This window comes from Lissotriton helveticus, chromosome 1_1 (assembly GCF_964261635.1).
Source record: "Lissotriton helveticus chromosome 1_1, aLisHel1.1, whole genome shotgun sequence".
Lineage (NCBI taxonomy): Eukaryota > Metazoa > Chordata > Amphibia > Caudata > Salamandridae > Lissotriton > Lissotriton helveticus.
Genome location: NC_136057.1, coordinates 1,414,615,097 through 1,414,629,839, shown reverse-complemented (window position 1 = coordinate 1,414,629,839; position 14,743 = coordinate 1,414,615,097). Strand labels below are relative to the sequence as shown.

The following is a 14,743-nucleotide window of genomic DNA, read 5'->3' as shown; positions in this document are numbered from 1 at the left end:
CCGCGCTGCCTTTTACGCCTTACAATTTCGGACTAGCGCCAATCCCTCTAAAACTATCTTCAAGGTGTTGAAAGACCTTACCACCAAAAAGGTGACTGCTACTCTCCAGAGCTCCGTGGAGCACTGCGAAATACTGGCGGATTTCTTTGTGGAGAAGGTGAACGCTATCTATCGGGCTTTTCCATCGGCCAGTCCACCCGCAGACACACCTCTTAAACCCTTGACTACTGAGGAATTGCACTCTTTTCCGACCTTAACAACTGAAAGCCTTGGCAAATTGGCTTGCCAAGTGAGGTTGGGGTCCCCAGCAGATCCGCTCTGCCCGGCTGTGTTCAAAGATCTGGCGGTGCATGACATCTCACCGCTATGCTCTTTGATAAACACGTCGCTTACATCCGGCGTAGTTCCACTCAAGTGGAAACAGGCCGTGGTGCGGCCCATTCTCAAGAAACCAAGCCTGGATGGTAGTAAGCCCGAAAATTATCGGCCAATTTCACTGCTGCCATGGCCCGCCAAGGTGACTGAGGCGCATGTCAACGCGGTCCTCTCAGAACATCTTCACCAAGCCGATATCCTCGATACGACGCAGAATGGGTTTCGAGCGGGCCACAGCACGGAGACGGCTCTGCTGTATATGGTAGAGCATTCGCGCTCCGTGCTTGATGCGGGTCAAACGGCGGCGCTGGTGCTATTAGATCTGAGCGCCGCCTTTGACACCGTATCACACCCCATCCTTCTGCGTCGATTAGAGGAGGCCGGTGTCACTGGTACCGCTCTCCAATGGTTCCGGTCTTTCTTAGCTAATCGGACCTTTAGCGTAACCGTCCCTCCATACCAGTCCAAATCCCATCTGCTGGATCTGGGGGTCCCCCAAGGGTCCTCGCTGAGTCCTACGTTGTTTAATCTATACGTAAGGCCGCTAGCTGAGGTTGTTCGTCAATGGGGTATGACTATGGTGTCATACGCCGATGACACCCAGCTAGCGGTCACGATCAGCGGGGATGCCGACGTGGATGCACCCAGATTCCAACAAGGACTGCGGGCGGTCGCTGGCTGGATGACGTCCAACTGTCTCCAGCTGAACGCTAGTAAGACCGAGGTCATGATTCTTGGGAAACAACCGGAACTTTGGGGAGGGAGATGGTGGCCAGGGGATCTGGGTCCTACACCTCTCCCAGTCTCCGAGCTTAAAAACCTCGGAGTATGGCTGGATCCCTCTCTTACGTTTGTATGTCATACTAAACGTACGGCGGCCTGCTGTTTTGGCATTCTACGGGGACTACGTCCGGTGCTTACGTTTTTTGATGCCGCCACCCGGCAACTCGTGATCCAAGCCACTGTCATCTCCAGGCTGGATTACGCAAGCTCTTTATTCGCTGGGCTAAACCAAGCAGAAATTGGCCGTCTCCAACGGATTCAGAATGCCGCCGCGAGAGCGGTGGTAGGACTACCTAGATCATGTCCGACCTCTAGTACCCTGCGATCGCTGCATTGGCTCCCGGTGGCTCAGCGGATTCAGTTTAAGGTCCTCTGTGTCGCCTACAAAATACTCAAGGGATCTCCTGCCGTGATTTTGTCTAAACTCCTGGCCCACTACACCCCTGCGCGAGCATTAAGATCTGCTGACTTGGAACTAGCGGTTGTCCCTCGCTTTAAGCGCAGAAGAGCTGGTGGACGTTCTTTCCAAGTCTGCGCTGCTATGCTGTGGAACTCCCTTCCCCCGGCGATTCGCGCCCTTAGGGACTTGCCCTCATTCCGTCGAGCGGTGAAAACTTTCCTGTTCCCTTAGCCTCATTCCACTGTGTTTTATTTCGTTGTGTTGTGCTGCTACCTTGTCGCGGCGCCAGGACGCTCCTTCGCTGGAGCAGCTGTGCGCCTAATAAAAGTACATAACATAACATAACATAACATACCTCAGAGTGCATGGACAACGTAAACAGTACACGGCATGGCTAGTATGGCAGGACATAAATTTGTTGAGCCTCCTGCCTTCTTTACAACCTCTAACTTCGTATGATAAAGTACGTTTACTAGAGGCACAGGCTTTGCATCTCCCACACGGGAAGAACCCTTTTGCATCTTTCAAAGTTCTAGTCTTTTTTACCAAAGGTTCAAGATGACTGCTAACCAATTGATCTCGTAATGATCTTGCCTTTTTAAAGGTTATTAGTGGATTATCAGGAATATCTGGACCAACGATATTGTCCGTTTTTAAGACATGCCAATGTTTCTTAAGTATGGCCCTTAGTCTGTTTGAATTTGCCGAGTAAGGGGTAATTAATCTGAATTTTCCCCCTTCCCCCATCCCCACAGATCGTTGTTTGGACTTTGAAAAGAGCGATACCCTTGATTGTTTTCGTACCCGATTCAGTGCTTCCTGTAGGAGATTATCATTGTATCCTCTCTCGAGGAATCTGCCCCTACTTTCGTCAGCAGCTCTTTCAAAGTCGCTGTCAAGCGAACAGTTGCGTCTAAGTCTCAGAAACTCCCCATAGGGAATGCTGTTAATCAACCTATGTGGGTGACTACTGGACGCGTGCAGGACACTGTTTCCTGCAGTTAATTTTCGATAAAGTGAGGTTTTCAATTTTGCTCCACTGACCTCAACTTTCAGGTCTAGATAGTTGACAGTCTCTGCATTGACCTGGCCAGTGAATTGTAAATTGCAGGTGTTAGTATTAAGCAATTTGATATACTCCTCCGCTTCATCTATTGGACCATCCCAGACAAGAAACAAGTCATCGATGTACCTGTACCAAGCCACAGCCTTATTCACCCATTTGGTGTTCCCAGGGGCCCAGGCTACCTGCTCCTCCCACCAGCCAACGAAAAGATTCGCATAGCTGGGGGCGAAGCATATTGACAAAATTGTTAATAAGAGGGAGGTGCAATCCCCGCTGAGGATTGCCATTGCCGATACACGGCAAGATTGTAATCAATGTACAAATTACGTATAGAAACTATTTTAGTTTTGTAATTGTTATGTTGGCAATGTGCGCGATAAGAATCTTAAAGATGGCGCCTATGTTTACATGTGCAGCGTAGTCCCTCATCTATGTCTATTATGCATTGTTGGCTCTTGAAAAGTGGCGCCGCGCAGCTCGTTCAGTGAGACACCGAGGAAGGGACGCTTCCCGAAACGCGTTTGTCTTTGAAATAAAATGCGTTTTTTGCTGATGATCCCGTGAGTGCTATACTTCTTCCCAACAAAAAGATCTTGGTGGAGGATTTTGGAGCGTTGATATATATATATATATATATATATATATATTACCTACTGGCAGTCGCCAGTAGGTAGTTATAGTTAGGACCTAGTTTCCATAGGAAATACGCAACATTCTATTGGGAATAACTTTGGCGCCGGTTGATGAATCTTCGCAAATTTCTCAAAGAAGATGGCCCGCTCCGCTCCTTCCCTGAAAGTTTTGGGGGGATTCGTCAAGTGGGGGCTGAGAAAAAAGGGGGGTCCCAAATGTGTTTTCCCCATGTTATTTTCCATAGGACGATTAGACACGGCTACAGCCCGAACGGCTGAACGAAATTACAAGAAATTTGGCAAAATGGTAGAGTCTGATTCGCAGATCACGCTTTTGCGCAAATGGTGTAAATCCATCCAGTAGTTCCTGAGAAAATCAAAAAAATATATATATATATATATATCTATAAGCGCGCACCGTGCGCGAATCGGGTGTGCGCGAGCGGAATCCTGATTTGCTGTTAGACGTCTGTCAACATTCTATTTGGTGGAAACGAGAAAGTGTAGGCCGCCATTTTGTCGCTCCGAGGCAGAAGAGAGCCCAAAACAAAAGTGGAGAACGTGAAAAGGGGACAGGGTAGAGACTCCCTGACCCCCTAGGCCTTCTCAGGGGGTCCCTGAAGGACCCTGAAGGCCTAAAAAAATAAAACATAAAAATAAAAAAAATCGCAGGGTGCGCGCACGTTGCACGCACCCCGAGGCAGAAGAGAGTCAAAAACAAAAGCGGAGAACGTGAAAAGGGGGCAGGGTAGAGACTTCTTGACCCCCTAGGCCTTCTCAGGGGGTCTCTGAAGGACCCCGAAGGGCAAAAAAATATAATATTTTTTTTAAATCGCGAGGTGCGCGCACGTTACTCGCACCCTCGAGGCAGAAGTGAGTCAAAAGCAAAAGTGGAGAACGTGAAAAGTGGGCAGGGTAGAGACTCCCTGACCTCCTAGGCCTTCTCAGAGGGTCCCTGAAGGACCTCGAAAGGCAACAACATTTTTTTTTTTTTAAATCGCGCACGTCAGAAAAAAAAAATACAGTTAAATAACAAGTTTGAGTGTTTAGATGTTGGTTGGCTCTAAAAAGAGCCCTTGTGTTCATTGAGTATGTATATATATAAAATGTATATATATTTATGTTCACTTAAAAAACCATAGGTTTCACACACGTTATAGTTAGGAATTAGCATTTAAAAAACCTTTGAAATTCACTGAAAAAACCATAGGTTTCACACACGTTATAGTTAGGAATTAGCATTAAAAAAACCTTGCAAATTCACTGAAAAAACCATAGGTTTCACACACGTTATAGTGAGGAATTAGCATTTAAAAAAACCTTTGAAATTCACTGAAAAAACCATAGGTTTCACACACGTTATAGTTAGGAATTAGCATTTAAAAAACCTTGCAAATTAATTGAAAAAACCATAGGTTTCACACATGTTATGGTTAGCTGGACATTTCACTCATACAAAACCATTGAAATTCCCCCGTTATAGTTAGTTCAGCTAACTATAACTCGTGCGCCCGCAATGCACTGCTGATGACGTCACATATTACATCACTCATGACATGTCCAGTGACATCACTCATGACATCACTGATGACATCTCAAATGACATTCCTGATGACATCATCCAGTGTTTGTGTGTCTTTCTGAAAAATAAATATTTTTTATATATGTATCTCTAAAGGTCGATGGAAGAATAAATGGGTAAATAAGTGTCTAAATGGATGTTTTTTTTGTAAAATTGATTGGTTAACTGACTAATTAAGTGCATCTTAGTGAATACATATATTAACGAGTAATGTTTAAATATTTCAATATATGTATCAGTATCTCACTTTGTGTATAAGTGACTGCATGGGTTGGTGAGTAGCTACATGAGTGTGTTTATGGGTTATTAGTTGTTTTTTGAGTCTCAGTATGAGTGTCTGTATGGTTTGGTGGGGGGTATTAATTAGTGCATAGATGCATGAATGTCTGACTCACTGTTTGTAAGTGTTTTGAAGACAGCATGTGTGCAGGACTGTATGGGTGGATGAGTGTGTGTATGGGTGTGTTAGTGAGTGAATGACTGTCTTAATAGTATCTTTATGAGTAACTACATATGTTTTAATCTAGTATATGTGAGTATTGATGTATATAAGTGAGTATATGTGAGAGTGAGAGATTGGAAGAGTTCCTGTTTAAATAAGTATGTGTTTGTATAAGTGATTGTTTAAGAGAGTAAGTATGTGTAAGTTTTCGTAGAAGTAAGTGTGGTAGTGTGTGTATAGCTGTATATGCAAATAAATGGATGTTTGATAGTTTTTTTTGCATGTGTGAGTATGTGTGTGAGTAACTCTATGGATGACTGTCGGTATGTAACAGGATGTATAGGTGTATCAGTACATATGATGAGTGAGTACATGTATGAGTGACTGTATAGAACTGTTAGTGAATGAGTGGATGTGTATATAGATGGTGGAATTACTGAATAGGTTGTTGGAACTTGTATTTGTATCTCCATTTTTTGGAAAATTTTTGTTTCTATTTTTGAATGTGTGTATCAAAGGTCATATTACGCTGAGAGGAGGTCTGCCACTCTTTCACAAGGATAATGTCATCAGTGATGTCATTTGAGATGTCATCAGTGATGTCATGAGTGATGTCACTGACCATGTCATGAGTGATGTAATATGTGACGTCATCAGCAGTGCATTGCGGGCGCGCAAGTTATAATTAGCTGAACTAACTATAAAGGGGGAATTTCAATGGTTTTGTATGAGTGAAATGTCCAGCTAATTATAACATGTGTGAAACCTATGGTTTTTTCAATGAATATATATGTTTATATATGTGTGTGTATATGTATATATATATCTATATATATATATATACACACACACACACACACACACAAACAGTGTATGTGTGTGAACTAATATTTTTCGTTGTCAAGGAATGCGTGGTAAAGGCATATGTGTGATAAAAATGTGCATGGTATAAACATGTACGTGGTAATGGATACGTTGTAAAGGCATATGTGGTAATGGCATGCATAGTTCTGTCATACATCCCCTCCCTGAGCCTTATTCGACCCCAGGGACCCCATCACCTGGGGCTGAAAGCCATTATAAAATGGAGCAGGGTGCATGGCTGTTTTCCCTGAGCCTATTGTGGCCCTGGGGACCACATCCCGCTGTGCATCATTCATCTGTAGGTGGGTACCCCAGTGCCCACCCAGAGCACATACCAAGCAGCAAGTTGCAGGCCATGGGTGGAGCCCCGATACTCTAATGCTCCCCTCATACTGTGGGAGCCAGTGTTGCCCCTGCCCGGCTTGAGCAGCTGCTTAAACTTGCTCCCGCCAGGTAGGAGCAATATGTGTTTCCCTGCCAGCAGGTTTTATATATATATATATATATATATATATATATATATATATATACACACACACATATATGCATATACTTGTGTATGTATATATATATACATATATATATATATATATATATATATATATATATATACTGACTCCGTGGGATATTCTGTCAAAGAGAAGTGTTTATTCCATATAGATCACCCAGACGTGTTTCGACAGGCGAAACCGCCTTGCTCACTACATCAGGTATCTCTGCCATGTATTGCTTTTATCTACATGTTTTAGAGCACAAAGGAAAATGGTTGTCACAGCAACCGTCATTCATTGAAGGACATAGAAGAATTGGTATGTCAATCATGTTGATGCACACAGTTTAGCACTTAAGGAAAACCAAACATAAATATAACTGTAAATTCTATGTTGTTGAAATCATAAGTTAAAATTGTGCTATATTGAAAACAAATTACAAGTGTTTAAAAGTAAAACCACAGACGCGTAAAATTCAAGTGTAAAAAGTAGCGTGGTGGAGTCATGTTGAGTGTTAGAGGCAGCGTTAAGAGACATAGAAGAGTTACCGCTGCTGAGATTCCCAAGACCTACAGGGTACATATGTAGTGTACTCCTGAAAATGCTGCCTTGGTCAAAAACGAAATACAACACACTAGTGATGCTCCAGAGAGGTGGGTGCATGTACGGGAAGTGCTTGTAATATCTGCTAAATGCTATCTGATTGAAGAACATTCTCACCAAGTCCGGTTTGGTGTATTGACTCAGGCATATGAACCTCAGGAGGTGGTGGACAGACTATATGTATATATATATATACATACATACATACATACATACATATGTATATATAGATGTGTGCGTATATATTTACAGAGATATATATTATAGACATAGATATATGTATATAGTTATGTGTGTGTGTATATATATATATATATATATATATCTGTGTGTATATATATATATATATTTATACACGTTATTATTATTATTATTATTATTATTAAGGAGTTGTATATAGCGCTGGCCAGACCCGAGGGTATTGGAGCGCTTTACAACAGTTATAATACAGGAATCTCAAAATAAGGCATAGGTATACATGTTGGTTCGGAAGTCCCGGCGTGTGGTGCAACATTGAGGTAAGGCAGTCCTTAGAGAATCGCAGAGTGCACGTTGTCTTATGCGGAACCACTTTCAGGGAGGGGGAGTGGGGAGGGGGCGAAGGGGCGCTAGTAGGTGGTAGATTTTGGTGACAAAGTGTCATGGTGCTGCGGAATGCAGGTATGTGCCCTTCAGCGCTGGTTAGCTGTTCGGGAAGGCACGATTGAGGAAGAGGTCTTTTAGGAGTTTTTTTAATTTTACAAAGGGTGGGATAGTCCTAATGCCTGCTGGGATGGAGTTCCAGATTTTGGGTGTGTTTCCAGTGAAGGATCGTGCAGCGTTTTTCTGTTTGCATGTTTTTAGGTATGAGCAGTAGGGAGTTGGAGCTCCTGAGGTTTCTTGTCTGGCCGGCCTTTTTGAGTTGGAGGCCAGCTATTCGGGTTTCCCTGTGTGGAGGGCTTTGTGCGTGAGGCAGGCAGTCCTGAAGCTGGCAAGCATCTCAACTGGGAGCCATTTTAGTTCTTTGAGTGCGGGTGCAATGTGCTCAAATTTCCTGACGCCGGTGACCATTCTGGTTGCTGCATTTAGTGTTGTTTCGAGGGGCGCTAGGTGTGATTTCGTGGTACCGGTGAGGATAGCATTGCCATAGTCGAGTCTAGATATCACCAGGTATTGGGTGGCTTGTTTGAGGTCATTGGGCGGGAAGAAGGGTTTTATTTTGTTGAGAAGCTTCAGATTGATGAAGGCACTCTTCGCAGAATTCTTTATGTGACTGACCATGTCAAGTTTGGGGTCTAGGGTGATTCCTAATGATTCTATGGAGTTGGCCAGAGTGAGATTACAGTTGAGAGCATCGATTGCTTTTAGCCATTCCATGATTTGGGGGGTTTCTTATTTGTTGAAGATGGGGAAGATTTCGGTTTTGTCTTGGTTGAGTTTGAGCTGGTTTATAGATAGCCAGTGTTGGACTTCTTTGAGAGTGTTATTTAGACTCTAAATATCTTCAAAGGAGGAGGTTTCCAGATAGATATGGGTGTCGTCTGCATAGAGGTGAAAGGTGATGTTGGCTTTTTTCAATAGGGAGGTGATGGGTTCCATATATATGCTGAATAGTTGAGGGGAGAGCACTGATCCTTGGGGGACACCTCTGTTGACGTAGTGTGAGTCAGACGTGAAGGTTTTGATTTTTATCCTTGGGGAGCAGTTGTGTAAGAAGGAGGAGAACCATTGTATGACCACCTCGTCTGCACCTACCTTGTCTTGAAGGGCCTTGATGAGTAGATTGTGATCCACAGAGTCAAAGGCTGCTGATAAGTCCAGGAGGATGAGTAGGCAGCATTTGTCGGTATCTAGAGATTTGCGAATGTCATCCACGATGTTTAGGATTGCGGTCTCGGCGCTACAGCCGTTTCTAAATCCTGATTGGTGGGAATCTAGAAGGTTGAAGCTGTCTATGTGCCGAGTCAGTTGTAAAAGAATGCACTTTTCAAGAATTTTGGTAAGAAGGGGGAGATTGGAAACGGGTCTGGAGTTGCTCAGATCGTTGTGGTCAAGGCCAGGTTTTTTCGGGAATGGTGTGACTTGGTTTACTTTGAGGCAGTCAGGTATGACGCCAGTTCTCAAGGAGCTGTTTATGATCTTGCACCAGAATAGAGCTATGGAGAGTTTCAGTTTGTTTATCAGTTGGGTGGGTAAAGGATCTAGTGCGTGAGATGCAGTTTTAGAGGCGGCGATCAGTTTTAGAATCTCGGTTTCAGGTATGGTGTTGAAGGATTTCCAGACTTTCATGGGGTGCTTGCATGTGCTGGCTTCGCTTTTCTGGGGGTGGGTTTGTGCATGAGGTATTGGGGTTGACGACTAGTGAGAGCTCCAGCTTGGTGATTTTGTCTATGAAGAAGTTGGCGAAGTTGTCGCACAGGTCTTTGGAGGCCTGACCTGGGGTAGCGGAGGGCTTGGATGTTTGTTGTCTGATGATGTTCAATAGTTCTTTGGGTCTGTTTTTCGCGTTCTCCAAGATGGTGCAGAAGAAGGTGTTTTTTTTTTGTTAATGTGTTTTTTGTAATTCCTTCGGGTTGCTTTAAGTTGCTCGTGGAGGCTTGTAGAGGGGTTGTTCCTCCATAGTCGTTCTGTGGCTCTTAGTTGTCTTCTTTCAGCGTTGATGTCTGAGTTGAACCAGGATCTGGACGGAATGTTCCTGTTTTTTTTAGTTTCAGGGGGCTAATTGATCTAGGATGGAAGTCATAGTAGAGTTGTAGTGAGTGGTGAGTTCCGTTGTAGAGAGATCATCCGTGGACATAGGCAGGAGTGATCCTACCCTTTTTTCAAAGTCGGCTGTGGAGATCTGTCTAAGATTTCTCGACAGTGATCATGTGTGTGTATATATACATATATATATATATAGATATATATATATATATATATATATATATATATATATATATATATATATAACGCTCCAGAATCCCCTCTCTCCCAGCCGGGAAGGAAGGAAAACGGCACTCACGGGGTGGCTGTTGTCAGAATTCACTTGAAAAACCATAGGTTTCAGCCACCTTATAGTTAGCTGGACATTTCACTCATACAAAACCATTGAAATTCCCCGTTTATAGTTAGTTCAGCTAACTATATCTCGCGCGCCCGCAATGCACTGCTGATGACGTCACATATTACATCACTAATGACATGGTCAGTGACATCACTCATGACATCACAGATGAGTTCAAGTTACTGTAAGTATGGTTAGAATCACTTTTCAGGATCAGTAGTGAGCTGAAAGATGCAGCACTGAGGTCTCTCCTGATAACAGGTGAGTAAATCAGAATTCGTAGTTCGACTGATTTTAGAGGAATTTTTTTAAGTTCCAAAACTCCACACTTAGAAGAATTTCCAAGTGAAACCAGTCAATGTTAGCCTATGGAAGGAAATCCAAATTACTGTAAGTATGGTTAGAATTACTTTTCAGGATCAGTACTGGGCTGAAAGATGCAGTGCTGAGGACTCTCCAGAAAATGGGTGAGTAAATCGGAATTCGTAGTTCGGCTGATTTTAGAGGAATATTTGTACGTTTCAAAAATAGACACTTAGAAACTTTTCTGGTGAAAACCACACAATAGATTCCTATGGAAGGAAATACAAGTAACTGGTAAGTATGCTTACACTTACTTTTCAGGGTCCGTACTGGGCTCAAAGATGCAGCACTGACGTCTCTCGTGATAACAGGTGAGTAAATCGAATTCATAGTTTGGCTGATTTTAGAGGAATATTTTGCTCAATAGTGAAAGAAGGGGACGGGGCCTGAGGTGACATATGTGCAAACACACCCGGTGGCGCGTTTTAGGTTGGGGAATTAATTCCTCTTCAATCCTGAGGTCCCCTGTGAGCCACCTAGCCCACCAGGTACCTCCAGTATGTGCCAGGGAGCTGCGTTGCAGAGAGGTGTTCAGAGGGCACGCCACCTTTTTACAACACTCTGCAACGCAGCTCCGTGGCGCTTACTGGAGGTACCTGTTGGACTAGTTGGCCCCTAGGGGACCTCTGGATTGAAGAGGAATTAATTCCCCAACTTAAAACGTGCCACAGGGCATGTTTGCACACATATCACCTCAAGCCCCGCCCCCTACCTTCACCACTGTGCAAACGAGCCCTGTAGAGCGTTCTAAGTTGGGGGATTAAGTCCCCTTGCATACGGGGGGTCCCTGGGGGCCAACTAGCCCACCAGGAACCTCCAGTATGCGCCAGGGGGCTGCGTTGCAGAGAGGTGTAAAAAGGGGCGTGGCTTCATTACACCTCTCTGCAACGCAGCCCCCTGGTGCATTTGAAGAGGGGGAACTAATTCCCCTTGCATACTGGGGGTCCCTGGGGACCAACTAGCCCACCAGGAACCTCCAGTATGCGCCAGGGGGCTGCGTTGCAGAGAGGTGTAATGAGGCCACGCCCCTTTTTACACCTCTCTGCAACGCAGCCCCCTGGTGCGTTTGCAGAGGGGGAACTAATTCCCCTTGCATACTGGGGGTCCCTGGGGGCCAACTAGCCCACCAGGAACCTCCAGTATGCGCCAGGGGGCTGCGTTGCAGAGAGGTGTTCTGAAGCCACGCCCCTTTTTACACCTCTCTGCAATGCAGCCCCCTGGCCCATACTGGAGGCTCCTGGTGGGCTAGCTGGCCCCCAGTATGCAAGGGGATTTAGTTCTCCCTCTGCAAGCGTGCCAGGGGGCGCGTTTGCAGAGAGTTTTTTTTAAATTTACTATTAAGAAGGGTGGCGGTCCCCCGCGATTTTTACCCAAAAAAAAAATGTTTGGCCTTGGGGGTCCTTGTGGGACCCCCTGAGCAGGCATTGGGGGTTGAGGTGTTTCTACCCTGCCCCATTTGTGCCTTTTGCACACTTGTTTTTCAATTTACTTGTGCCTCGGTTCTACCGAGGCACAAGATGGCTGACAACACTTCCGGGTTTGGAGTGTTGACAGACAGTTTACAGCCAATTTGCATGCAGCTCGTGCTCGTAATGGTACGCGTATAATCCTCGGACGGTACGCGTACGGTACAACTTCGCAAATATATCTATGATTTTACTTTTGATTTCTAAGGAACTACTGAACGGATTTACACCATTTAACAAAAAGCGTAATCTCCGAACAAAACTCTACGTTTTTGCCAAATTTGGTGTAATTCCGTTCAGCAGTTCGGGCTGTAGCCTCACTTAAAGGTCCCTATGGAAAATTGCATGGGGAAAACACGTTTTGGGACCCCCCTTTTTTCTCGGCCCGCACTTGACAAATCACCCCGAGCGGAGCGGAGCAGGTCATCTTCTCTTCTCTGAGAATTTCGCGAAGATTCGTCAACCGGCGCCAAAGTTATTCCAAATAGAATGTTGCGGATTTCCTATGGAAACCAGGTCCTAACTATAACTATAACTACCTACTGGCGACCGCCAGTAGGTAATATATATAATATTATATATATATATATATATATATACACAAAAGAACCTCCAATTTGGAGCCCCCGACCCTTCAGGGCGGCCTCTGACAACGGGCACGGAGAAACCCGTCAAGTATCTACATCAGCAGCAAACATGAGAGGCCCAATACTGAGGATAAGAGGCTTTATTCAGGGTCATGCGGCATCGGAAAGCTTCCCTTACTCCAACATGTTTCGGTGGGTGGGCCTTGGTCACGGAAGGAAGCCAACCACCAAGTGCGTGAATGCGCGCAATTTGAATGTTTAAAATCACGTGACATAATTAGCATCAATGTACCACAATGCAACTGGAACATAAATGTTTTTTTGTTTGAGCAAAATAGTTTTCATTTTTCATTTTCGTAGCTCAGTCAGTGCCGAACTTACTGCAGGTTGCCAGTGTGTGTGTATTTATGACTTTGCAGCAGTATGTGGTTTCATGTATTTTATTGATTTTAAGGTATAGCATTTGCACTTCATCCAGAAAATCCAATTTGTATGAAAGCATGTGTACTTTCAGAACTAAGAAAAAGAAAATTAAATACTTCACATGGAATAGAGAATGGGCTCCATGTATAAGTGAGAATTTAGATCCCCAGTGAAATCGAATAGCTCTCGCAGTCAGCACTTTTTGCATTGCAATTGCATATTTGCACACTTTGGGGCAACAACAATTTAGACAACCGTATTGTCAATTTGTGCACTTGCACTTTGAATGAAAAGTACGAGGCAAATACATCTTATACCGATAAGAGAAATGGATGTAGACACAGGAGTGGGCTCTAGTATTAGGTACAGAAAAAATTGGTTATACACAAGGGGTTTCGTTTGATATAAACACGCACTTAATTTACACATTAGGTACAAACTTAGAGTTTGGAATAAACATACACAAAATCCAATAAAAAAGAAAAAATGTAAAACCAATATAAAATTGGAATATTAAAAAATTGAAATGAATTATAACCATATGAACGACAGTACTTCAAAATATGTGTAAATAACGAGAGTATTATGATGATAGAAATAATGAATCCAGTTCTAAGCAGAACAAAGCATGTGTATTTTAAAGTATGTTGTCCATGTCCACAGGATCATGTTACAGGGCGTTTTTTGCATTAGCTTTAAAAGTCATTGAAGTATGTCAGCCCGCTGTGTGAATAAAGCAGGGGATCCTTCCGAAACGCGTTACTGCCCTATAAATGGAACAATAAAAGCTTACTTGTGTACTGGAATGGCGGTGTCGGAGTCTGGCTCGATGATTTCGCGTGCGGTAAGTGTTTGGAGATGTGTGTATATGTATATATATATATATATATATATATATATATATATATATATATATATATATATATATATATATATATATATATATATAATGATTTTTGTGGAAACATGATCTGATGTGACAGCTGAAATTAAACGTTGACATTTCACTAGGATTGACTAGCTTATTCGTTTATTTGTTTGCGCTACAGTGCTGCACGTAACATGCATAATTTTGCAACAAAGTATGCTATCAAGTTATCACTCCATCTTTGTCTTTTTTGGCTGCAGAATACACCCTTCGCACCCCAACAGTGACCCAAGACACTGCGACAGTGAAGGATGCGGGTAAATACATGTTTCTGTGCACAAACCTGGGCACATATAAGGCTAAAAGAAAGGCCTATAGGAGAGGGGTTGGACTCTGCCAAGAAGATTAGACATTAGCTTAGGCATAGGGGGTTGATTCGCTAAGCTTTTTGCATAAGCAAGTTATATTTGTCTGATAAAAATTAACGAGTACCTGCATAGTAATGGCTTAAGTAAAGAATAAACACCCATTTTTTCTTAACTAAAGATGTATACAGTGTATAACATCATCTATATTACAGATGTGTTTGTATTTATATAGCGCACTTCTACCCAGAGGTCTTGTAGCGCTGTATTCATACCGCTGTGGAACCCATCCTGGCTTTCCTGTGAAATGTCCACTCCTGGGCACCCCCAAGGTGAAGCCAGGCATCCAAGCGCTGCTAGGGCCATTGTGGAGATTAAGCAAGCTATTGCCCAGAGTCACAGAGTGGG

The 14,743-nt window shown here is 43.6% G+C and overlaps 1 protein-coding gene across 2 annotated transcripts in view; it reads left to right on the top strand.

Moving 5' to 3' along the window:
- The window catches only part of C1_1H19orf38 (chromosome 1_1 C19orf38 homolog), a 134,105-nt gene that overhangs the window by 46,724 nt on the left and 72,638 nt on the right, over positions 1 to 14,743 (top strand). For both annotated transcript variants that reach the window (XM_078658052.1, XM_078658061.1), the window contains one exon: positions 14,231 to 14,287. In XM_078658052.1, the coding sequence (XP_078514178.1) occupies positions 14,231 to 14,287 (57 nt within the window). The remainder of the gene's footprint in view (positions 1 to 14,230; positions 14,288 to 14,743) is intronic.